Source organism: Zootoca vivipara, chromosome 7, assembly GCF_963506605.1.
Source record: "Zootoca vivipara chromosome 7, rZooViv1.1, whole genome shotgun sequence".
Classification (NCBI taxonomy): Eukaryota; Metazoa; Chordata; class Lepidosauria; order Squamata; family Lacertidae; genus Zootoca; species Zootoca vivipara.
The window spans coordinates 53,274,608-53,300,411 of NC_083282.1; the positions used below are offsets into that span (position 1 = coordinate 53,274,608).

Here is a 25,804-nt window from a genome sequence, read left to right on the forward strand (position 1 = left end):
GGGTTTCTCATCTTCCACCAAGAGGAAGCTAACTTCAGTACCTCAGCTACCAAATCCCAAAAACATGCAGCTTCCCATCCCATTCACTCTGTTGTGCAACATGCCTTAGACTAGTCAGATCATCCTATTAGATGGCATTGGCCAAGTCATAGCTGTCAATGAAGTCCTCCAGCATGCATTCATAGTAGTTCCCGATCCTTCTCAAGTTGGCCCGCAAGGCTGCTTCCATCGCCGCCTCCATGCATGGCTTTGTTTCCAACAGCATGGCAGTCACCACTGCAAAGTTGAGGAGGACTCGCTGATAGGCCTGCAGGGAAAGGAAAAGTGTCAGGCAAGAGCGTCAGCTATCTGAAGATACATTTCTGAAGACTGCCACTCTACACCAGTTCTACCTCACTTACCTACTGGGCTGGTCACATTCAGCCCAGAGTCCTGGCACACCAAAAACCCAGATTGTAAGAAAACAATTTTGGGTGTTCACTAATTTTTCTATGGAATTATTTATATGATACTGTAGTGGGGAGATGGGCTGTAGCTCAGTGGTACAGCATCTGCTTTGCATGCAGAATATCCTGGGTTCAATCTCTAGCATTTCCTGGGAATGCCCCGCCTGAAACGCTGGAAAGCTGTTGACGGTGTAGATAACACTGAGATAAATGGGCTAATGATCTGACCAAGTATAAAACAGCTTCCTATGGTGTTGCCCTGTGATGTGAGGATCAAGAGATGTGCTTGCAAAGTGTGTATTTGCTGCTTTGTTTCATTTTAAACGTCAAGACAATTTGAGGTGTAGCAAAGCAGTAAGTACAGTCATACCTCTGGTTACGTTCATGGCAGGTTGCGTACATCACAGGTTACGAACACGCTGAACCTGGAAGTGCTGGGTTACTTCTGAGTTTGGCGATTCACGCATGCGCAGACATAGCGAATGATGTCATGCACAGAAGCGCCGAATCGCACAGCGAGCATTCGCAGATTCGGCGCTTCAGGTTGCGTACTACTCTGGATGCGTACGGGGGTCCGGAACGGATCCAGAGGTATCACTGTATACACTTCACAAACTTGCTGTCAGAAATGAGTCTCAGAAATGTTTGTTTATAGATGGCCCACTGGGACCCACGTGACTTAAGCAAATAGGAGGATAGGACTACAGTGGACGCTTGGGTTGTGAACGTGATCCGTGCGGGAGGCACGTTCACAACCTGCAGCGCCGCATCTACGCACGCGCAGGTCATGATTCAGCGCTTCTGTGCATACACGAACGCTGAAACCTGGAAGTAACCCGTTCCAGTACTTCCGGGTTCAGCACGGTGCGCAACCTGAAGGGTCTGTAACCCGAGGTATGACTGTACTCCCCTAAAACAGCCTTTGCCAACCTGGTTCCCTCCAGATGTTTTGGACTACAACTCCTATTAGTCTATGACAGGCCCCTTTATACTTTGGCCTTGCACAAGCCTTTTGTATCAGATACAGGAGCGAAAATAGCATGTGACCGTCACAATAATTGTGCTTCAGATCTCCCAATTCATACTGACATGCCGAAGAGGCTCAGTTACCTGCTCTATCTCTTCCTTTCTTGCTAGTACAGCTGCAGAACGGTCCTCAGAAGCCCTTGAGGATGATGAAAAGCCATCTTTCTCTCCAGCACACAGGGGATGAGTGGGGTCTGCATCCTCACTGCAGGTTGTTGCCTGGATCTATAGAGATTTTCCCAAAGGGATAAGGTGTTAACATAGCCTAAAACAAAACTAGTGGTGTGTCAAAGATAGTTTTTGCTCTTGCACGAGGAAGACAAGATCACTGGCTCACAACAGAATGAAATTATATTTCTGGTGAGGCTGCTAACACTAGTCCTAGAGTGAAACCCAGGTGTGACAACTAAGATCTAGGTATCACACAATGATGTTTCATTAAGCTAGATGCTTCCATAATCTTTTGCATCTATTCTTGGCCTTTACAGTGGGAGGAACAGGGACCTCAGGCCTGGGGGCTGAATGCAGTCCTCTAGGCCTGTTTATCTGGTGGTCAGAATCCTTTCCAGGCCACACTTCCTCACTGCTCTGCACCCCCATAGTTAAGGGAGGCCACTCCCCAGTTTGTTCCCGGGTAGGAATCAGTTTAAATAATAGACAAGGTGCAGGATACCAAGCAAGGCACTCAGTAGGTATCCCCTTTATTTACTGCTGCAGCAGGACAGCACTCTCAGAGCAAGTCTGAAGGGAACGTCACTGAGCAAAGGGTTTTTACAGCTTTTATACATTTCCATAACTGGCAAAATAAAGCAAGGCACATGCACACATCAGTTCTCTTTGTGCTTGTTACACAATTGAAGGCCAGAGGGATATTATGTATGTGCCACAAAGTACTTGGTTGTGTACAATACAAGCTAGCAACCTCTACTCGGTAACATTAAAACAGAAAGTTAAAAATTAATCAAAAACTACACAGGAAACTTTCCAGCATTCTTTCCACAAAACCAAGCGCTTTTGCCTGTGGAATGTGTCCTCCTCATTTTGGAACATGTCCTTGAGCTCTGATTATTCCCCTCTCGCTTTTCTGGATGGAGGATAGAGAGGGGCATTTGAGTGTGTACAGAAACTAAGGGTGGGGGAATACATTCGTTGCTCCACCCACTCTGGCCTCTGCCCCTCCAACCTTGTCATGTGACCCTCCAAAGGTTATGCAGAAGGGAATGTGGCCCCCAGGCTGAAAACTGTTCCCAGTCCCTGTTCTGCAGCAAATGACTTTTGTATAGCCAGCAGAACAAACTCAGAAATAAATGCATCAGTTACAAATGCCAACATGTGGGAATCAGTGAAGAGAGAGCTAAGGGGAACGACACTCTTGCTAGTCCAGGCTGAAGACCAGCCATGGCAAGACTGAATCCTCCTTCCTACCGGGTCAGACAATTCGGTTTCCACAGGCTGTAACTTTTGTGCAGTCTCTGATGATATTGGTGCACCACTAGCTTGGTCTCCTTTGGTTTTCTTCTTAGTCTGTAGAAACCGAAAAGAAAAGGACCTAGTTGGATCTGCTCACTAACAAAGCAAGGCTTTGTTCATGCCAGAAAATTAACACTGTTACCCAAGCAGGAAACTCTAGTGCATACTGGTTGCTACAACTGGATTCGTTTGCCAACAACCCAAGTGGGATGCAAAGGATTGCATCAACCTTGGCAGGATATCAAAAAACCTTTTCCATATACCCCACTTTGAATTCTTTGAAGAAAGGGTGTGACATAGACCTAGCTTTCCAGCAGAGCTGGTACCAATGAAAACAAAAGGAGATGAGCAGATGGAGAGCCAGAATGGCTGGGAGATCAGTTAAAATCTCCACTCGCTTAATTAAACTTACTAAGAACAGTCACTCTCCAGCCTGTGTGAAAGGGTTATTTCAAAGGTAGTGAATAATCCATATCCATGTGTGTCATCCTGAGCTCTGTAGAGGAAGGGTGAATACTAATCTGAGCATCAGAGTGAAATAACTCCAAGACACCTAAGGACACCAATGCATTTGTTCTTACCATTTACTCTGTGGACTAAAAATCCCACCATGAACTCCCAAGGATGTTGACTATCCTGTCAATAGAGTATACCCACTAGTCTCATGACTAGTTTCCAAATCTGAGTGCCACAACAGAAGGGTAGATCTCTTCCTGCTGCTGAACCAGTTGGAGCATTCTGAAGTGCCTTATAGTAGAAAAGGTATGATCTAGTGAACTGATACCGCTTGGAAAACTCCACTTTTTAATAGGCAATCACCGCCACCTCAACTTGCCTGCATTTACATGGTACCACAAGGGTAAGAGGTGTAAGGGAAGCACATCTGTTCAGCTAAAGAAAATGCTGGAAAGATACCTGCCAAGGTATGACAACAACAACAACAACAACAACAACAACAACAGTATCCCACTAAGAAGACAACTCTGTACTGGAGAACCTCTATTACTGAGAGTTAATGCTATCATTGGGACCATGCAGGTTTTATACTCATTTTACTGGCTTGACTTGGGTTATGTACATAAATACCCTGCTGGATCAGATAGAAAGCTCATCTAGTCCAGTATACCATTTCCTATGCTGGTCAACCAACTGCCTAAGGGAAGGCTAGAAGCAGGACACGAGATCACATACAAGTGAGACACATCATATTAAGACATCCATACATTTCTTCAGCTACCTTGATAGATTTTCCTGCTTTCTCTGAAATTGCTGTTGCCTTCTTCTTCTTTTCAGTTTTCTGAGAGGATGATATTTTTTTCTTTAACTTCTGTGAATTGGATTTCATTTTACAGGCCAGGAGGAAGAAATAAATAAATAAAAGGGAGTCTGAAATAAGCCACCACCAGAGATTTGTTGGATAGATGCCCACCCTTTGTAAAACTAGTGCACCATGTCAGACCAAAAGCAGTATTTGTTGCTGGATGCCAACTCGCATCAGTCCTAGCCAGCATAGGCAATGGAGAGGAATGATGAGAGCTGTAGTCTAACAAGATCTGCATGGCCAAAGGTTCCCTATCCCAGGCAGAGGTTATCTTGGCAATTATGTGGAGGAATCATTATACAGTGGTACCTCGGTTTTCAAGCGTAATCCGTTCCAGAAGACCATTTGACTTCCGAAAGGTTCGAAAATTGAGACAATTGTGGAAAACAACAGATAGAATCATAGAATCATAGAGTTGGAAGAGACCACAAGGGCCATCCAGTCCAACCCCCTGCCACATGCAGTGGAAGCCGTTTGACTTCCAAGGGGCTTTCGAAAACAGAAGCATTTACTTCCAGGTTTTCAGCGTTCGAAAACCAAAACGTTCAGCATCAGAGACATCCGATAACCAAGGTACCACTGTAGTGGCATATGAACTGTACATGCTCAAGGGCTCATTTTGAGAGACAGGGAGAACAGGAATCTCATTTCATCTCTCTTTCAAACACCTCCACTGATATTGTCATAGAGATCTATTCACAGCTTAAGCATAACATGCTGCCTTGTGGAACATCTTCGGGAGAAGAAAAGGCTAAGGAGTAAACTCTACACAAATCCAGAGTGGAGTCCCTAAGATGGCTGGATGATGCCTTCTACACTTCCTTCTGGCAACTCCTGCAGCCAAACTGGTGCCAAATATAGTGCCCTTTCTTTTGGACCACATCAGCAAGGCCAAGGGGGTGGGGTGGGGGTCTTGTTACCTGGGCAGCCCAGGATCTCCATACACATTGCCCAGGCTTGCATCCTAAAGAGGTCACTTCGGTGCTGCTAGCACAGCAAGAACAATGAGGAAGCCAGCTGTTAGAAGTTACCAGTCTCTGCAGCCACTGTGGGTGCTGTGATTCTCCAGTGGTTTGACTTCACCTCCAGAGGTGCACTCCATTGTCTTTTGAGACAGATGGATGCCAACAATTATCAAGCATATGCCAATTTAAGCCAGTAAGATATAGGCATCTTCTCTTACCTCTCTGGGGCTCTCACGATTGTAGGAATGTGGTGCTTTGTACAATTCACTTCTTTCTGCAAAAGAGAGGTGTTAAGACAGCATTTTGCTTTGTGGATGGGGAGCCATGGCTCCCTAACTCGGGGGATAAAAGAATGTTAATGGTGATTAAATATCAAGTTCTTTTTTGGCTCTAGTGACTTAAAGAAGTGCAACTGGAAATGGACCCAAGTGCCAGATTATGTATAAAATGGACTTAAGAGCTTTAATGGTATTGCAGCATACAAATGTTGAAACTATAAAATCAACAATAAAATGTGTAAACTGAAAACAGATTATAAAATAGAGTAATATATAAGAGTTATATCCAGAGTTATACATGTTGTTGTTGTTTAGTCGTTTAGTCGTGTCCGACTCTTCGTGACCCCATGGACTATAGCACGTTATATATATTGTATAATATATACAAAGTGCATAAAATGGCAAGAGAATAAGGTTATATAGAGTTCTATTAACATTGCTTCAAAATATCCTCTGTTAAGCTGCTATATTCCACCTATTATTGATTAAAATTAATTCAATAAGAAGTCTAAAAAGAACTAGGCTAAAGAATATGTAAAAATGTATCCATAGCTACCAAGCTGACATGATAAAACTTAAGGGAAATCCTGCTGAATAATTTTAAAGAAAAGATATAAATTGTAGAAGATCAACAAAAAAAAAGAATGCCAAATGGAGGAAATAAGAATTTACTCAGAAAAACAACAATTATAAAATGTAATATAAAAAGAACTGAATAGCAAGAAAGCATTTTAATAGAAAAAAGGAAAATGAGGAAATGTAAGTAGTAATAACTGTGAAAACAACATGTGAAGACAATCTATGGAGTATTCAGTTCAGGGAAAAAGCAAAAAAACAAAGGGCATCAAGAAAGAAAGAAACTCTTTCCCCTGCCTCACATATATCATTTTCTTCCCCTGTCAATGCTGCAACTTTTTCAGTATTTCTCACCCATATGCCAAAAGACTCACTGCCAAAAGACAACTTTTTGCTTTGTTGTATCATCTTATTGAAGAAACTGACAAGACCCAGACCATAAAGTTTACAGAGGCATCATTTGCTGGGAGGAGGATCTTATCTAGTTCCTTCCTTGGCACCAAATTCTGTCTTGCTCACATTCCAATACCAGGAATGAGAGTCTCTTATCTTTTATCTAAGCAGAAAGAGAATTGTGACTGCTTATGAACCAAGTTGTAGTTCAAGGTTTCTCCATTCTATCCTCCTGTCACAGTGGCCGGAGTGGACTACTTCAGAGTAACGACGCTACGCAGCTCTGCATTTTATTCTTTTATTGGTGCTGCGTATTTACAGTGCTCAAGTCATTGCTATTTACACGGAGTGATGTGGTCAGTCGGTTTCAGAACCTCCTAATGGCTTTTGGCGCGTCTTTCTCCAACACAAAAGCTTTGGCAGACCCATCCTCTTTCCCCTCCTCTTTCTGCGTAATTCCGGAGTTGGGGGGATGGGTCTCCCGCCCTTATTCGCCCCTTCCTGTCCCACCTGGGACCCTGGCTCCTCTACCTTGCCTGAGCCTCGGACACGACTTCCTGCTTCCCCACTGGAATCGGAACTCTCTCTGCTTCCCCCTGTGCTCGGGGATTGGCTTGAACTTAGGAGGGGAGGGACTTCGCGATATCCCCTGTCCCTCACATCCACCCCCCTCCCAAGCTCTCCTTCACCCCTCCCCAGGTCCCCCCCAGGTGTCGGTGACGACTGGAAGCCTAAGAACTCAGTGCTTTCCGAGCCCGTTGGTGTGAACACCTCCCCCCAGTCCTGCGAGCCCCCCCCTTCCGCCTGGGAGGACGGGAATCCCAAAAAGTCTGTGGCGTCAGAGCTGGTGGGGGTAAAAATGTTCTGCCAATCTGCTCCTTCCTCTGACTGGGTGGATCTCGGTGACACCCATACCTCATCCTCTGGTTCCTCAAACTCCGCTTCCCAGCGCCATGGTGAACTGCTCTCCCGTGCTTCCTCCCCCTCACCCTCCCTTTCCATGTGCCAGGGCTTGGGTCTATGGGGAAAAAGGGCGTGAAATTCTTCTACCAGGAATTCCTCCTGTATCTGAGTGGCTGGGACCCATTCATTCTGGGACGGTGGAGCATCCTCCCATGCCATGAGGTACTCCAGGCCCCCCACCCCCCACCTTGAATCCAGGATGGCTGTGGCCTCATTGAGTTGCTCCCTGCCTTCCCTCTCCCCCCCTCCCTCAGGGGTTTGTTCGCTGTCTCGGAGCCTGCTGCTTTCCCTGTACGGCGACAGCAGCGATCTATGAAACACTGGGTGCACCCTCATGTCCTCTGGCAGTGCCAGCCTGTATGCCACCGGGTTGACCTGTTGCGTGACCGTGAAGGGGCCCAACCTTCTGGGCGCCAGCTTTTTGCATCGCCCTCTGATGGGAAGGCCCTCCGAGGACAACCAAACTTTGTCCCCCACCCTAATGACCTCCCCCGGTCGCCTGTGGCGATCTGCCCCCCTCTTGTACGCTTCCTTGGCTCTCTCCAAGTGTTCTCTGAGCTGCTGGTGCACCGTCTCCAGTTCCTCTGCCCAATCCTCAGCCTGTGGGCCCTCCTCCTCCTCCTCCCCCTCCCTCTCAGGGAAAGATCTGAGGTCACGCCCGTAATTGGCCTTAAAGGGCGACACCCCTGTGGAGACGTGCACCGCATTGTTGTAGGCAAATTCTGCCAGTGGCAGGCGATCCACCCAGTCCGTTTGCCTCTGGCTGACGTAGCATCTCAGGTACTGCTGCAGAATGGCGTTGACCCTCTCCGCCTGTCCATTGGTCTGCGGGTGTCTAGCCGTCGACAAGCTGACCTCCACCTGCAGGAGGTTCATGAGCCGCCGCCAGAACCTGGAAACAAATTGGCGGCCACGATCCGAAATAACCCTTAAGGGTAATCCATGCAGTCTGAATACGTGGTCAACAAACAGTTTGGCTGTCTCTTCTGCCGAGACCGCCCTGGCACACGGTCGGACTCCGCTTCGCTGAAGACCTCCTGCAGGTCCCAGTACGGCTTGGGTATCGCTTCACCCCCTTTGACGTGCATGGTGGCCACCGTGGCTATCGGAGGCCCCTCCCCTGGTTGGTGCTGCATGCAATGTTCCAGGCAAAAGTCCGATCCAAAAGTGATGCATCTCTGGTGCCAACTTATGGAGGGGTCATGGCGCGCCAGCCAGCTCATGCCCAAAACGATGGGGGGGTCTGAGATGGTGGTGACGTTGAATGCCAGTGTCTCTGAGTGCCTTCCAACCGTCATTCTCATGGGGGGGGGGGGTTTGATGAGTGATGGCCCCTCCCAGCAGCTCTCTGCCGTCAATGGTTGCCACGTGCAGAGGAAAATCCAGCTGCAGAAGCTGGATCTGGTGCTCTTCTGCAAAGTTTCTCGAGAAGAAGTTCGCTGACGCCCCACTGTCAATTAGGGCGAGGACTGTCAGGGGATAGCCATTTGGAAGCGTGAGCGTCACTTCTAGAACCACTCCTGCTCTGGGAGGGGTGGGCTGGCTCTGCTCCTCTCTGTGCGGGTGGGTGGGCTGGGGCTGTTGTCTGCTGACTGTGCCTGGCTGCCGCCCCTTGTCTCCTGCAGCCAGGCTTTCCCGTTTCCCTGCTGTGGTGCTGCGTCAGTGGGGGAGGGCACAACCGTTCCCGCCTTTCCTTGCCACTCCCTGCGATGTGGGCAGTCTCTGACGAGATGCTGGGGGGAGTTGCAGAGAAAGCAATTCCCACCCCTTCCCTCCTTGCGTCTTGGCGCCGCTGGGGTTTGAAAAGCCCGCGCGCGCGCGCTATCAATCTGCATGGGTTCCTGGTCCTGACTGGCCCCAGGCGTGGCTTGAAAGGGTTGTTGGGGGAGTGGCTTCTCCTGCGACCGTGGGAACCAAGCCCGCTTTGCGCGCGTTGCTTGCTTGTCGCTCCACCGGGATTCCTGTCTCACCCCCACCGCCAGAGCCGCTTTGCTCAGCTGATCCATATTACTGGGCTTTGGACCTCTCGAGAGCTCATCCTTCACCTCCTCATGCAACCCCAAGTAGAACGCCGCTTGCATTGGGGGGGACTCTAGTTCCCACCCCAATCTGTGCACCAGCATGGTGAATTTCGCCCAATACGCGCGAACTGTCATATTTCCTTGGCGTAAATTATGAAGTTCCTCCTTAGTCTGGTCCATATGACTATCGGACGAATACATCGTTTTCAAACCTTCTAGAAATAGTTTGACATTCTTCATGCAAGGATTCCTTGTTGCAATTAACGGTCTTAGCCACTCCCTGGCTGCCCCGGTAAGGTGCTCCACAATAAACGCTACCCTGTGCTCATCATCAGGGAACTCATCGTGGTGCAGCTCAAGAGCATACACAATCTCAGTCTCAAAGCCCTGAAATTCCCTCGGGTCTCCATTGAACTTGCTTACTAGGGTCCCGGCTCTCCTTCCTGGCAGCACTTGGACTTGGGGTGCCCCTCCCGCCTTGTTTTTCTCTGCATCCAGCTTGTTTTGGAGGTCTACCGCCACCACCCTTAATTGCTGCTCTTTTTCCTGAAGCGCTCTCACCTGTTCCGCAAGTTGTAGCCGGTCGTCCTGGACCTTCTTAGTCTCCTCTTTAGCTGCCTTCAATTCCCCCTGCGCCTGCAGCGACAGCTGCTGCAGTTCTTGCTGGGCTTGCTCCGCGATCTGCCGCCATTTCTCCGCCTCTGACACGCTCATCCCGGCAACTCCAAAGTAGCCCAAAAAGGATTAGGAGGTTGCTGTCACAGTGGCCGGAGTGGACTACTTCAGAGTAACGACGCTACACAGCTCTGCATTTTATTCTTTTATTGGTGCTGCGTATTTACAGTGCTCAAGTCATTGCTATTTACACGGAGTGATGTGGTCAGTCGGTTTCAGAACCTCCTAATGGCTTTTGGCGCGTCTTTCTCCAACACAAAAGCTTTGGCAGACCCATCCTCTTTCCCCTCCTCTTTCTGCGTAATTCCGGAGTTGGGGGGATGGGTCTCCCGCCCTTATTCGCCCCTTCCTGTCCCACCTGGGACCCTGGCTCCTCTACCTTGCCTGAGCCTCGGACACGACTTCCTGCTTCCCCACTGGAATCGGAACTCTCTCTGCTTCCCCCTGTGCTCGGGGATTGGCTTGAACTTAGGAGGGGAGGGACTTCGCGATATCCCCTGTCCCTCACATCTCCCTTTTTTTCAGTAGACCTAGGTCCAATCAGGTTCAGACAAAGTGATTTTACCAAATGCTCTGGGTGACGAAGCCCCTAAATTATGTGACGGTCAGATAGACTTGCTATGCTGGGCAACCTGCTCTTTCACACACTGATAGTTATTTGACAAGGGGCCTTTTACACATTCCTGAAAACTCCGAGAGAATACCCAGTCATCTCTGCAACTGCACTTGAAATATTGCTTTCTTTCACTGTGATTCCTGTTTCCATGAAGTCCTGTTTCCATGAAGATGTGTCTTTTGCTGCTGCTCTACTGGGCGAATCAGGTGTTTTGTGGGGTAGAGCAGTAGCAAAAGACATGCATCTTTTGCTCCTGCTGTGTCTGGCAGACCAGCGGACTGGAGGCAGGCAGGGGTGCAGATCCTAGGCGCACCTATAGCTCCCATCTCCATACAGTCACAAAAGGTTGCTTGCCAGTGGCAAAATGCGACTGGCACAATGGGAGAATCAAACATTGATCCAAAAGGCTACACAGCTTGGAGGACCCTTTCATCCCAAGGAGACAATATTGTAAACACTAATATCTTACTCCCCTCAGCTGGAAAATGAAGATTCCCATTCTGAACTGCTCAATAAAAACAAATCACCTGGGGAATAGCGATGACTTCTTTTCTGAACCAAATAAGAGGGAGGGGAATCTCTCTCGTAGAAATTCTTTCGGTGTGGATTGTAGCAATATCCACAGTGACAGAAGCTGGAGTGCTCTCTCCTGTGAAAAGAAGCACATGACTCGCTTGAAAAGTTGTGCTCGCCTGCATTTTGAACACATCATCAAGAGCCTGAGCGTTGTTGCTTCCCTGCATCCCCAAACTCTAGGAACAGGCCAACTGGTATGGTGGGTGGCTAAGACTACAGTGGTACCTCTACTTACGAATAACTCTACTTACGAATGTTTCTACTTACGAATGGAGCTCCGTCCACCATCTTGGATGCGGTTTAGATAGGATTTTTTCTACTTACGGATTTTTAGATAGGGTTGCTTCTACTTACGATTTTTTTCTCCCAATGCATTCCTATGGGATTCGACTTACATTTTTTTTCGACTTACAAATGTGCATTCGGAACGCATTAAATTCGTAAGTAGAGGTACCACTGTAATTTGCACGAAACTACAGTCCCCATGATTCACCAAGGAAAGGCAGATATAGCTAAGCCAGTTTCAGTTCAGTTTGCAGTACAAATGTAGCCATGAGTTCCGCCTGAAACCCATTCAATTTGGAATGCTTTCAATCTATCCTATTTTGCAACAGAACTCCCCATTTCCCATGGCTCATTTCTTTCTATGCATAAGTATCACCAAGAAGCCGCCCAGAGTGGCTGGGGGAACCCGGCCAGATGGGCGGGGTATAAATAATAAATTATTATTATTATTATTATAAATTATCCTAGTTATCTCAGGCTCCTTTCTTATCTATGCCTGGCATCAATATCATTTCATATGATTCAAAACTACCCAGTTTCTGGGTAGCCAGCCATCCTGGTGTTCCCCCACTGAGTTCCAAGAACTGGAGTCGTCTTGCAGGGCCGGCTCATCCCATTTTGCGGCTTGAGGCGAAACGGGAAGCACCACCCTGCCGAGCCCGGCCACTGCTGCCGTCACTTGCGCTGTCTGCCCTGCTACCTCCACTGCTGGCAGAGAAAGCAGCACTGTCACCGGCACCAATTTTGAGTGAGATTTCGCCTGAAATCGCATGAGATCTTGGCCAAAATCAGCACTGATGCTGCTGCCGCTTCTCTGCTGCCACCGGCAGAGGGGTGCCCACAAGCACTGGTGCTTCTGCCGCCTGAGGTAGCAGCCTCATTCCACCTTATGGATGAGCTAGCCCTGCCCTCTAGCTTTGAGGGAATCTCGGGTTATGTTCTTGCCTCCACGGGGACAAGTCGCTGCTTCCATGGGATCGTTCTCGCATGTGAGGCGATCTTGAACGCTGAAGATGCAGCTCCCGTGAGGCACGGCTTGCTCTAGAATGGTGTGAATCACTGCTGTGTCGGCCCTTTCGTGAACGAGGGGACCGGTCACTGCTTCCATGGGATTGCTCTCGTCTGTGAGGGGATCTTGAACGCTGAATATGCAACTCTCCTGTTGTCCAATTTGTGGAAGAATGCCTCGAATCACTGCTGTGTTGGTTCTTTGGTGAACAAGAACAGTATTCCAGCCATCTTTCAGTATCACTTTTTTGATCACAGGAAATGAGACTGTGAGGTGGGGACTGTGAGAGCACCTGGCAAAAGAGCAGGGTGATCAAATAACGTACAATAGCAATTTTGTTCATTTGACAATATTTATTTATTTGCCGAAAATCTCTAAGAAGTTTGTATAAGTTAATATGAAACAAGTATCCCCCTTTTCCTAAATATCTTACTGCTTTAAGTGAGAACTCAGGGGAACCTAAGCGGACACAGCTAAACTTTTCCTGATCTGGGCTAGGACTTTGGACTTATAGACTCACTGCTGCCTGGTGCTACAGGCTGTCTCCTTTTTCTCTATCCCTCTCTAGCTCTCTTCCGAGGACCCTTTCCTTGTCTCAGTTTTGAGTCTCCCATCCTTTCCTTGTAGAGCCCAATCATTAGTGTTCTTAGTTTGGAACATACAAGATTATCCCAGAATCCTTACAAACAATGATTAAAACCACAGTCATGCATTCAGGATGCCCTGAAAGCCACATTTTATTTGTGACCAGAAGAGTAGTGAGAGTGTCCCTTTTCCCATTCTCTTTTTAACACTCTTCATGTCCTTTAGAGCAATAGTAGGGAACCTTGGGCTCTCCAGAGGTTGCTGGACTACAGTTCCCATCAGCCCCAGCCAGTGTGGTTAATGATAAAGGATGATGGGAGTTTTAGTCTAACAACTTCTGGAAAGCCAGAGGTTAGACAGAGATGCTTTTCCCTTTCTTGCTCCTCTCTTGCCAGCTATTTTCCTTCCACCCCTTGCCTGCCTTCTTGATTCTATTCTCTTTTACCACCTCCACCCCCACAAAAATAATTTTCATCACTTTTCAACTTACCAAGTCACTGTCATGTTCAGAAACTCTGTGACACTTCCCAACTTCATTCACATTGCAGGGTGGCGCCTGACAATCTTCAGGTGCCCATACATTTTCAGCCTGGAAAGAGGAGGGGGATTAATGATGCCAGATTGGAGAACAAGGACAGCAATGAAATAGAAGGATAAGCAATATTCTTCTAGGTAATAAAAGAACACCCCACTTGTAAGATCCTGCCCCTAATTGTTACCACCATTTCTACCCCACAGGAAGCAGTGTACTGCGGCCACACGAAGGAGCTTCTGAATTGCTGCCATGCTTGAGGAAGGCAGGGCCTGGTGAAAGAAGAGACATCTTCCTCATGCCCAGTGGGGGGGGGGGGGAGAGAATAAAAACCACTACAGCTGAGAGAAGGGTCACATGGAAACAGGAAGGAAATGACTCTGAAGGTTCTGAGATGGCAGCAGGCCGAAAAGGCCAAGCTAAAAAATGAAAATATGAAAGGGGAACATTTTGTTCATTATGTTTACTGTGGTATTTTTTGCCCAGTAAAATGCATAGTGTGGAAGCAGCCCTTGTTAATTAAGCACTAGAAGCCAAATTAAAAGTTCCATTTGGGGTTCTAATCATCTCATATTTCTGCTGCTTTTCGTAGTCATTTCCGATAGTTCCCATGTCATTCTGATGTTAATCCTTCATTGTTTTCAACAGCCTCTGAGTTCATCCGGCAAGCGAGATAAATCAAAACAGTGTGTTTCTGTGTGGGTTCTTATGTCTTTCTTTCTTTCTTTCTTTCTTTCTTTCTTTCTTTCTTTCTTTCTTTCTTTCTTTCTTTCTTTCTTTCTGCTTCCAATCCGGCTATGGCATTCCACTTTCACTTTTCGACTTTTATAGTTGCCTGTGACATTCCAATATGGAGGAGATCTGACTTTCTGCCAACTGTACCAGGCATACTTCCAAAGTTTCTCCACCTTATCTCGTCCAAGCAATTAACGCCAACAGCCTTGATTTTTTTTGCTTGCAAAGCCATTTCCACATAGTTACTAATTGTTAGAACCATATTACATCAGTAAATGCAATATTCTCCAGTCTCACTTGCTTGCATAAATAATCCGGTAGTCAGTCCTTCCAGAGGAGATTTTGTCAAGTAACATAGCAAAACGAAGAATCAAAGTGAAACAAAGAAGGCTCACCCCGCCCTTCCGTTCCGACACACCAGCTCCACGCAGATGATAATCCTTCTTCCATTCGAATACTTTACCACCTCAGTGGCTGAATTACTTAGCAGAGTAATTTCTCCCCCCTCGCTCAGAGCATGTCCATGACTTAAATCCAATTTTTCATCTTAAGAAATGGAAGTTTGTTGCTCACGGAGGCGACTTTGGAGAGTTGTTTTAATTATTATTATTATTATTAATAATTTATTATTTATACCCCGCCCATCTGGCTGTGTTTCCCCAGCCACTCTGGCCAGCTTCCAACAGATTAAAATACAATACTCTATTAAACATTAAACGCTTCCCTAAACAAGAAACACACGGTGCTTTCCATCCAGTGCCCACTGCCCCCTCATTCCTTCCAGATTTGGGGCCAGGTGTTGGGCGAACTGCAGATGAGACTGCCACCCCCAACCCTGCGGAAGGTGGGAGGCTGATTACTCTCATCTCAGCCTCTAATTACCCGTGCAAACAGCTGTGATGGAGTTCCAGCCTCCTCCATGGCACCAAACCCAAAGTCCCTCTCAGTCTTACCCTTTCATATTTTTTCGCTCTCACCAGCACAGGCACAACACGAACATCACTCAGGGTACTTAGGAGGCTGGAGGAGCTAGAAGCTAGCACAGCACAGGACTTATGGAGGTCTTCATCCTTAAGACTGCTGGTGATTTGGGTCTGCATCAGTTTTAAGTGAAAACAGGGTTGGAATAGTCTGAGACGAGTAAATGACTGGCTAGTGATACACAAATGAAGTTTTGTTTCCTCATTTCTAGGACACACCTTTCCCCATCTCTCTAGCCAATTCCTCCCACTTTATCTGAATTACTTGTTGCAGAACATTTTGTAGGTTATAAATATTGGACTGGAAACTTAGCCAAAGCAGTGAGGTATGCTGGAATTTCACCCCTCCTTGATTCTCACTCTGATTCCTATGTGCTTTAAAATTAAAACAAGACAGTTTGGCTCTGTAACAATACAACAGGAGTTGATAAACACTGGCATGAGAAAAGGATTCGCTTGGTCAATATTTTACAACAGTTAATCCTCTCAGCTCAGCAAGTGGTTTTCCTCCTGCCAGATACAGGATTCTCTACCATGTAAATTAAAGATATACCTGAGTAAGCGGAACAATATGTGTTTCCCAGTAAGCCACAGACCAGTAGAAACTAGCCATAACCTAAAGTTAACTTTAAGATGAAATTTTTAACTCTTTTAGAAGGTTACAGAAGAACCCTCCTCATTTACCCTCCTCCCTATTCCTCCTATCATACCTAATATTTTGAAAAAGGCTAACCAACTCTCACTTTAGAATCCTTACAAAAGCAGTTTACTTCCAGGGAAAGAAGGAGAGAGTAATTTAATACCAATTCAATGTCTTCCTTTCCCTCTGAACAATTATCATTTGCGGTCTCAGATAGGAATAGTATTTCTACAGCGGGAAGTGAGCCAATTGCCAGGAGTTTCATTCTCTCTTGTGCTGTAGAGTGTGACTACTAGATCACATGCTCTGTGTGTTGATATTCCATTCTTTGGAAGCCTGCGAACGGAAGGAACTGTATGCCACTTCCGTCTTCTTTGTTCTTTGTTCTGTTGTCCTCTCTTGGAGGAGAAGAGACAAGCCATAATGGCTCTGTTCTTTATTTTGATCCTGTAAATATCACTAAACCCAGATGCTACGTATCCTCAGTCTCAGCTTCTGCTAAGCTCTGCTGCTTGCTTGAACGTCCAGAGGAGTGAATGCTGTGCTATGCGTTCCGGACCAGTGCCGGGAGAAGGCCGTCTCCCACCCAGAAGCACCAACACGGCTGAAATGGTCTTTGGGTGGGATGGCTTCCAGCTTCAGGAGAGAAAAAAATATTACGGACTGTGGGTTTGCAGGGATAAGATCCAAATTGCAATCAATTTTGAAAAAGGCTAACCAACTCTCACTTTAGAATCCTTACAAAAGCAGTTTACTTCCAGGGAAAGGAGAGTGTAATTTAATACCAGTTCAATGTCTTCTTTTCCCTCTGAATGATTCTCATTTGTGGTCTCAGAAAGGAATGGTATTTCTACAGCAGGAGGTGAGCCAACATGGCTGAAATGGTCTTTGGGTGGGATGGCTTCCAGCTTCAGGAGAGAAAGAGAAAGAAATCAATATGACCAAATATAATGCCTGAAAAGTTCCATTTGAGTTGCCTCTTTGGGATTTTCTACCATACCTTGCACAAATGTATTGGCTGGGGAAACCCAGCCAGATGGGCGGGGTGTAATAAAATTTATTATTATTATTAATTATTATTATTATTATTATTATTATTATGAATATAATAAGTAAGTCCAGCCATGTTCTCAGGGATCAAAGACACGAAGAAGATCCCTCAGTCTTACCTTTTCATATTTTTTCTCTCTCACCAGTACAGGCACAACACGAACATCACTCAGGGTACTTGGGAGGCTGGAGGAGCTAGTAGCTAGCACAGCACAGGACTTATGGAGGTCTCCATCCTTAAGACTGCTGGTGATTTGGGTCTGTATCAGTTTCAAGTGAAAACAGGGTTAGAATAGTCTGAGATGAGTAAATGACTGGCTAGTGAAACACAAATGAAGTACCTGATCAGTATTGTTTCCTCATTTCTAGGACACACCTTTCCCCATCCCTCTTGCCAATTCCTCCCACATTATCTCAATTACTTGTAACAATCTGATGCAGAACATTTTAAGCCTAAAATATTGGACTGGAAACTTGGCCAAAGCAATGAGGCATACTGGAATTTCACCCGTTCTCGATTCTCACTCTGATTCCTATTTGATTTAAAATTAAAACAAGAGAGTTTGGCTCTGTAGCAATACAACAGGAGTTGATTAACCCCTCCCTATTCCTCCTACCTTACCCGATATTTTGAAAAAGGCTAACCAACTCTCACATTAGAATCCTTACAAAAGCAGTTTACTTCCAGGGAAAGAAGGAGAGTGTAATTTAATACCAGTTCAATGTCTTCTTTTCCCTCTGAATGGTTCTCATTTGAGGTCTCAGAAAGGAACGGTATTTCTACAGCAGGAGGTGAGCCAACATGGCTGAAATGGTCTTTGGGTGGAATGGCTTCCAGCTTCAAGAGAGAAAGAAATATCAGGGACTTTGAGTTTGCAGGGATCAGATCCTAATTGCAATCAATTTTGAAAAAGGCTAACCAACTCTCACTTTAGAATCCTTACAAAAGCAGTTTACTTCTAGGGAAAGGAGAGTGTGATTTAATACCAGTTCAATGTCTTCTTTTCCCTCTGAATGATTCTCATTTGTGGTCTCAGAAAGGAATGGTATTTCTACAGCAGGAGGTGAGCCAACATGGCTGAAATGGTCTTTGGGTGGGATGGCTTCCAGCTTCAGGAGAGAAAGAAATATTAGGGACTGTGGGTTTGCAGGGATCAGATCCTAATTGCAATCAATATGGCAAAATATAATGCCTGAATGTTTCATGCAAGGGCAATTCAAGTACTTCATGAACATGCTTCCATCGTCACCAACAGAAAACCGAACAAAAAGCATGAAAAGCAATTGTAGCCACTGCAGTGGCTTTGCAAAGTACAGACATTCCTTTTACCATTCCTCCCACAGCTTTAGCTCACAAAAGTCACTGCAAACTTAAACAAAACTCATGTCCCTTTTGCTTTTAAAAACTGGATCCCCGCCCCCATTTGTTTTGCTATGTGATTTGAGTAAAAAATAATAATTATTTTTAAAGATCTTACACCTGAGAGGTAGGAAAGCTCCACTGTACAAGCAAAAGCCATTCCACTCATGCAATGATTTCATTGGATCTTACCCAAAGTGATTTTACTTGATGGCTTCAAGTAATGCAAACCCTAAATCATGTGACAAGATCAGATAGGCTTGTTGTCTGTTAACAGCCTGTGGATTATTATTTATTAAATTTATCTGTCACTTTTTTAGCAAGGTAACTCAAAGCAACTTACAATATATAAACCAGGGGTAGGCAACCTAAGGCCCGGGGGCCAGATGTGGCCCAATTGCCTTCTCAATCTGGCCCGCTGACGGTCCGGGAATCAGCGTGTTTCTACATGAGTAGAATGTGTGCTTTTATTTAAAATGCCTCTCTGGGTTATTTGTGGGGCATAGGAATTCATTCATTCCCCCCCCCCCCCAAAAAAAATATAGTCGGCCCACCACATGGTCTGAGGGACAGTGGACCGGCCCTCGGCTGAAAAAGGTTGCTGACCTGTGTTATAAACAATCAATCACATACACTAAAACTGGCACTTAAAAAATGTAAATGACAATCCTGTTTTAAAAGGCAGGATGAAAATATCCTACTCACTTGAGGCCACAAATAATGAAAAGTCAAACACTTGGTTTGCTGTTAAGCAGAAATAATAGCAAATCACAGTTAATACAAACTCCAGTTTGCTGATCAGCGCCAACTCATTGTTTGAGATCATGGTTTGTCAGGACCAAAACAAACATGGTTTGTGGCAGGGTCAGAATTTAAAACCATTTGTTTTCATGGTATGTCTGAACCCAGAATATTCTCCAAACCATTAACAGAGTTTGTGCATAACTTCCCAACAATTGTCATCTTATTCACAAGTTTGTCTCCACGCTTTAAAGGGCTAGAAATATCCATTTTTAAAGCAACAACAAATAAATTTCTCAAGATTTGAACAAGACCTTGTGGAGCACAAACAGCCTCATTGCTTATCCCTTTTTAGGACCACTCCAAAACATGGCAAGGCTTACACATTTGCTGCAGGGTCTTTTGTAAAATACCAGCTCGAAATAAACTCAGAAATTAGTGCCAAAGAATGCCCTAGTCCTAGGCAAATATTCACAAAACTTTCAGCAGAAGATGGGCAGCAGTTTTCTAGCAATCCACTCAATGGTGACAGCTAATTGAGAATAAAGCCCTCATCTCCAAAACAATAGGCAGGATACCAATTTCATCCTAGCTTACTTCACCCAAATGGTTGACTTGCAAAGGGGGGAAAAAGTGGTTCATACCAACACAGGCAGTTCCTTTTTTGTAGTATGAATGCCTTCTGTGGTCACAAGTTGTGGCTGGTCTTCTATAGATGCTTCAGCAGATGGAAAGGATAAGGCCTGGCTGGGAGGTTGTTCAGCTGCCTGCCTATCTTTCAACTCCACCTGCAAAGTTGTATAGAGAAGGAGAAATTCTGTTGTTCCAGTGGGGAGTGGAACTCAGCCCAAGCTTCAGAGAGAAGACTTCAACTAGACAAGAGTATCCCTATATCCCAAGCAATCCTTACAATCTTATTACTAAGAGCAGGGGTCCCCAAACTACGGCCCGGGGGCTGGATGCGGCCCAATTGGCCTGCCAATCCGGCCCGCGACAACCCCCGCTGCCCGCCACCGCCGCCCGCTCTTACGGCGCGCAGCGCGGCAGCACTCTTCCAGGTCGGGAAAAAAGCGCCGAAAATCCTTTGTGCGCATGCGTATGGGCCTCTCCCGACCCGGAAGAGGTCATTTCTGGTGCACTTCCGGGTGGGGGAGGCCCATACGCATGCGCACAACGGATTTTCGGCGCTTTTTCCACCCTGGAAGTGCACCGCCGCGCCAGTAAGCGCCCGTAGGCATGCGCACGGGCGTGCACTCCCCTGCCCGCCAGCCCGCACAGGTGCGCGCTCCCCCGTCCTCCGGCCCGCCGCGCGATCGGTGCAGTGGGAACTGGCCCAAACGCCGGTAAGTCTGGGGACCCCTGACTAAGAGTGAGAGTCCCCTCTTCTCTTTGAACCACAACTAGATACACCCAAACAGTACCACAGCCACAAAGAAAAAGAAGCAGGAAGATAAAAATAAGAATAGGAGAAATAAATACAAAGGGCTTTTGATTTTCTGTCTGTCAGTTTATACATATATAAAAAGATTTATCAAAGTATTTACTCCAGGATGATATCCAACTGTTCCTCCTTCTGTTAGATGATAATTTCCCCAATCTTCAGACCCAGACATCTCAAGTTCATTCATTTTCACACCGCAGCCTCCCTGGTCAGTAAAAGGCACATCTCATATAATATGGCTGTAGAAATCACTACTAAGGGATTATACAACAGCAATACAGAATGAAAAAACAAAGCACTTATATCTCACCTTTCTCATCCTAGCTCCCCATCTCCTTTGCAAAGTAAATCTTGTATTCTGTTTGCAAATCTGGGCTGAAGATGTGACCTCTAAGAGAGTTTATTTGACGTAAGGGCATGGGAAGAGAAAGATGAAGCAGCAGTGGGCATGAAGAGGAAAGAAATCCTGTAGAGCATTCAGGAGAAGTAAAAACAAAAACAGGAGGAACCTCTAGAGAATACACTTGAGTACACCACTGCAGCAAGGCTATAGGAGGGATGAATTTAATTGGTATGCCCATGGGCTTTAATACAACTGGAGATTATACACAAACATCTCATGAAGGAGTGTGTAGCAGGAGGAGTCCAAATTACCAGCAGTTCTTGTTTGACAATGGCAGCACCAGAAGACATACTGGAGGAAAGTATAAAAGGCCGCAAAGGGGATTGGGGGGTGGGGGTGGGGACGACATACAGGGCCTCGGTTTGCCCATAGCTGCCAAGTTTTCCCTTTTCTCGCGAGGAAGCCTATTCAGCATAAGGGAAAATCCCTTAAAAAAAGGGATAACTTGGCAGCTATGGTTTGCCTCAGCCTCAGTTTCAATCTTTCCACGGGCTCCCCACAGTAGTGATCCTGCCAGCAAAAGCCTCCTTAACCAGGAGAGCTGAGCATAGGGAGGTCTCTGCCTAATCCAACACTACCCCAGTCTGGAGAAGGTGTATGTGCTAATAGCAAAAAATAAGCTTCCATTCAGAGTATGAATGGATATGAGTGAGTAAAGCCAGGTGGCATGTGACTGAAGATAAAGAGACTGTTTACAAGCCAGTCGTCTGCCCTGGAACTCCCCTGCCAAGCCGAACAATTTATGGCCTAAAGGAATGTAAGATAAACTGAAAAAAGTAAAGATTAAAGAGTGCAAAGTTGCAGAGAAACCGAGGGTGCCGAATTCAAGCCTGCAAACTTGGTAAGAAAGCCGCTAAATTAACTTCAAGCCTATCAGAGATGCCCAGCAGTTCTCTCTTATTTACGACTTTATTCAACAACTTAAGGATGGCAAAGACATTGAAAGATTTATCAGCTCAGCTAGCAGCCTTCCAGGACATAATGCTTACCTCCCAAAACAGCATTAGAGACGATAGGAGTCGAAATTAAGAGGGCAAAGCTGTCACGGCTAAAAATTGGCCGCTGTTTCTTTAATGCTAAAAGAACCAAGTCAGCATGAGTCAGCGGCCTCTTACCTAATTGTAGCTGTATGTTAGTTTGGATTGGTTGGTTAGAGAAAGCTGGTGGTGTTGAATCATAGAATCAGAGTTGGAAGAGACCACAAGAGCTATCCCTTGATCTAGATGCTATACTCCTATTGATGCAGCCCAGAATTGCATTGGCTTTTTAAGCTGCTGCATCACACTGTTGACTCATGTCAAGTTTGTGGTCTACCAAGACTCCTATGTCTGTAGTTAGTCGTTTTGCAGTTAAAGACTTTAAAGAATAAAAGCAGAAAATACTCTGCAAGGACACTCTTTTCGTGGGGTCTTTTGTGCCGGCTAGGGTCTGAGGACCAGACAAAGCAGGCAAAGGAGGTCAGAACCTTTGTCATATTTTTTCAAAACACTGACAGAAGCAAATAGCAATTCAAGCCAAAGAGCTAGCTCAGGAAAACGGAAAAAAGGTAACCACGCTAACTAAACAGCTGGCAGAATTGTCAGACCGCCAGAGAAGAGCTAATATGTTCTTGGGAGGAATTCCAGAAGAAACGCAGGCTAAAGAGTTGGAAGAAACTCTGAGAACCTGTCTATGCACTCAAGGAGTTAGTCTGAACCCAGAATATGTGGAAAGAGCCCATTGCTGTCGAGGGTCCAGGGGGAGAGAATCCCCTAGGAATGTAATAATTAAATTTTCTGGAGAGAAGCTGCAACAGCAGGTATACCAGACTCTGAAGAAAATTAAAGAGCTGAGCTTCCAAGGGAAGAGAGTGTGGGTGAGTCGAGACCTATGCAAGGCTACTTTAAGGGAAGAAAAAAAGCCAAATGAAACCTTATGCACAAAAGCTGCACAATAACGATATAAGGTTTACTTGGGTATACCCTGCCTCTATATTGGTTTTTAAAGATGGTAAAGGTTTATTGCTAAGAACCCAACAGAGGCTGGGACCTTATTGATGCAGCTGGGAATCGAAGGCGATGAGTCACTAGAGAGGAGGAGGCAGAAGATTTGGATGCCGGAGAAGGTCCCTCAGGTGAAGCTTCACAACACAACCAGATAAAAGACCAAGAACACACTCACAGGGTGTTACATCTTAAAGGAGAGTAAAAAGGCCAACAAACAAACTGTTTTATTGAAATGTTTTGGTTAAGGGGAGGGAGGGGATGTGTGCTTTCTTGGAATGTGGAGAGGAGGGAGGAAGGGGGGGTAAGGAGTTGTAAGAAAAAAATGAAAACAATAATCCTCAGCTTAACGGACACAAAATTCAAAGCAACAAAGAATATGGTTAATTCAATCAAAATTATTTCACTGAATGTCAATGGTCTTAACATCTAACCTTAAACAATATAGGTTATCTAGGCTAGCTAGAGAACAAGGAGCCGATATAATGTGTCTTCAAGAAACCCATAAATCAAAAAAAAGAGAAAAAGCCACTATTCAACGATTTAGCTTGGGAGGTATTAGCAGAAGCGAAAGGCAAGAGGGGGCGCAGTCCTGGTAAATAGGAGAGTAGATATTAAAATAACAGAAATTGTGTTAGACAAGGAAGGTAGATTTATGCTGCTTAAAGGTAAACTGGAAAATAAAGTGCTAACAATAGTGAATATTTATATTAAAGGACAGAATAAATTCCTTTAAAAAGTACTTTAAATAATGTACCAGTTCGCAGAGGGCGAAATTATTATAGCAGGTGATTTGAATATGGGACCCAGGTGGCACTGTGGTTAAACCACTGAGCCTAGGGCTTGCTGATCAGAAGGTCGGCGATTCGAATCCCTGCGACGGGGTGAGCTCCCGTTCCTCGGTCCCAGCTCCTGCCAACCTAGCAGTTCGAAAGCATGTCAAAATGCAAATAGATAAATAGGAACCGCTACAGCGGGAAGGTAAACAGCGTTTCCATGTGCTGCTCTGGTTTGCCAGAAGCGGCTTTGTCATGCTGGCCACATGACCTGGAAGCTATACGCCGGCTCCCTCGGCCAATAATGCGAGATGAGCGCGCAACCCGAGTCTGTCACGACTGGACCTAATGGTCAGGGGTCCCTTTACCTTTACCTTTTTAAGGACAAGAGACCCTGGAAATATAACAATTTAATAATGGCTAATGTCCAAGATAGAGTGTATATGGAAAATCAGATCAGGTTATTCTTTCAAGAAAACAAAGGATCAGTTACTCCAGAAATCCTCTGGGATGCAGCAAAATGTGTATTTAGGGGACACTGTATAATCATGGAAGAAAATATAATACAAAAGAATGGTACTCAAAAAGACAACAAAAAATCCAGGAATTGGAAATATTACAGAACAAACAATTAGATACTGCTCCAAAACTCAAGAACAAATTAAGAAGATTTAAAAAACAATTAGAGGAATTAGATTTGACTCTACTGTGCAAGAAGGAAGTAATGATTAGAAATGATTTCCAGAGGAATAATATAAAATCAGCAAAAAGACTTGCAAATTATCTGAAAATAAGGAAAGAGAAACAAAGAGTTAAAAGTATAAAAATAAATGGTAATAAAACGCAAGACACAAAGGAAATTAAAGAGGCTTTTGCAAGTTTTTATAAAAAATTATATTAAAAAGGGAGGTAACAAGCTTTCAGGAGAATTTAAATCTAAAATTGGGACAATCTGAGAAAAGTAAGTTAGACAGCAAAATTACAATAAAAGAAATAATAGACACAGTTAAGGCATTAAAAAATGGGAAATCTCCAGGTCTAGATGGCTTTACGGCTGAATTTTCAAAGGAAATGGTAGAAATCTTGGCCCTGGAACTACAACTACTTTTTAACAGCATACTAGAAGGGGGAAAGGCCCCAGAAACATGGAGAAAGGCAGAAATAATGGTAATCTTAAAACCAAACAAAGACCCTAAAGAAGTAGGCTCATATAGACCTATAAGTCTATTAAACCAAGCTTATACAATCTTTTCCAAAATTATGGCAAACAGGATAAAAAATGCTATCCCATAATAAAAGAAGACCAATATGGATTTGTTAAGGGTAGGAATATCACCCACCCGATTAGAAATATTATTAATCTAATATATCACGGACAAGGAAAAAAGTTCAGGCTATTGAAATTAGACATCTTTAAAGCATTTGACACACACTCACAGGAATTTTAATGGGAAATAATGAAAAAATATGGAGTAGGAGAGGTTTATTGATTTGTGATTCAAGAAGTATATAAGGAAGGAACAGCAGTGGTGACAGTTGATTGCAAATACTCCCAACCTTTCCCAACATGCAGAGGAGTCTGACAGGGGTGTCCTCCGTCGCCATTCCTATTTATAATGACTACAGAACAACTAGCAGAAAGGATAAGGGAACTGTGGAAGGATAGAGGGCTATAAGATTGGGAAAGAGGAGATGAAAATCAATTTGTTTGCAGACGATATTATTGTAAACATAACAAATCCTATGGAAGGGATAAAAGAAATAAAGATAATATTAGAAGATTTTGAGGAACACTCCGGATTAGGGATAACTATAACAAAATAAGAAATAATGTATTTTAATGTGAATCTAGCCGAAAAAAGAGTAATAAACAACATAACAGGTATGGGCCTGGGGACTAAAAGAATAAAATACCTGGGCATTGAACTCTGCAGAAATATTAACAAGATTGCAGAACTC

The 25,804-nt window shown here is 45.0% G+C and overlaps 1 protein-coding gene across 7 annotated transcripts in view; it reads right to left on the bottom strand.

The window, feature by feature from the left end:
- Window positions 1-25,804, bottom strand: part of LOC118075194 (uncharacterized) — a 45,450-nt gene that overhangs the window by 486 nt on the left and 19,160 nt on the right. Inside the window, exons 9-23 of one of the 7 annotated variants that reach the window (XM_060277048.1) lie at window positions 20,788-20,889; window positions 19,888-20,031; window positions 18,130-18,252; window positions 17,858-17,980; window positions 17,262-17,402; window positions 16,878-17,000; window positions 15,426-15,566; window positions 13,696-13,794; window positions 12,557-12,912; window positions 11,278-11,399; window positions 5,447-5,502; window positions 4,180-4,269; window positions 2,898-2,996; window positions 1,557-1,697; window positions 105-307 (exon numbers count right to left, since the gene is read on the bottom strand). In XM_060277048.1, coding sequence (XP_060133031.1) covers window positions 128-307; window positions 1,557-1,697; window positions 2,898-2,996; window positions 4,180-4,269; window positions 5,447-5,502; window positions 11,278-11,399; window positions 12,557-12,912; window positions 13,696-13,794; window positions 15,426-15,566; window positions 16,878-17,000; window positions 17,262-17,402; window positions 17,858-17,980; window positions 18,130-18,252; window positions 19,888-20,031; window positions 20,788-20,889 — 2,040 coding nt within the window. In that variant the 3' untranslated portion in view covers window positions 105-127. Of the gene's footprint in view, window positions 1-101; window positions 308-1,556; window positions 1,698-2,897; window positions 2,997-4,179; window positions 4,270-5,446; window positions 5,503-11,277; window positions 11,400-12,556; window positions 12,913-13,695; window positions 13,795-15,425; window positions 15,567-16,877; window positions 17,001-17,261; window positions 17,403-17,857; window positions 17,981-18,129; window positions 18,253-19,887; window positions 20,032-20,787; window positions 20,890-25,804 lie in introns of those variants that run through there. The other 6 variants (XM_060277047.1, XM_060277052.1, XM_060277051.1 and 3 more) reach the window with 6 other exon arrangements.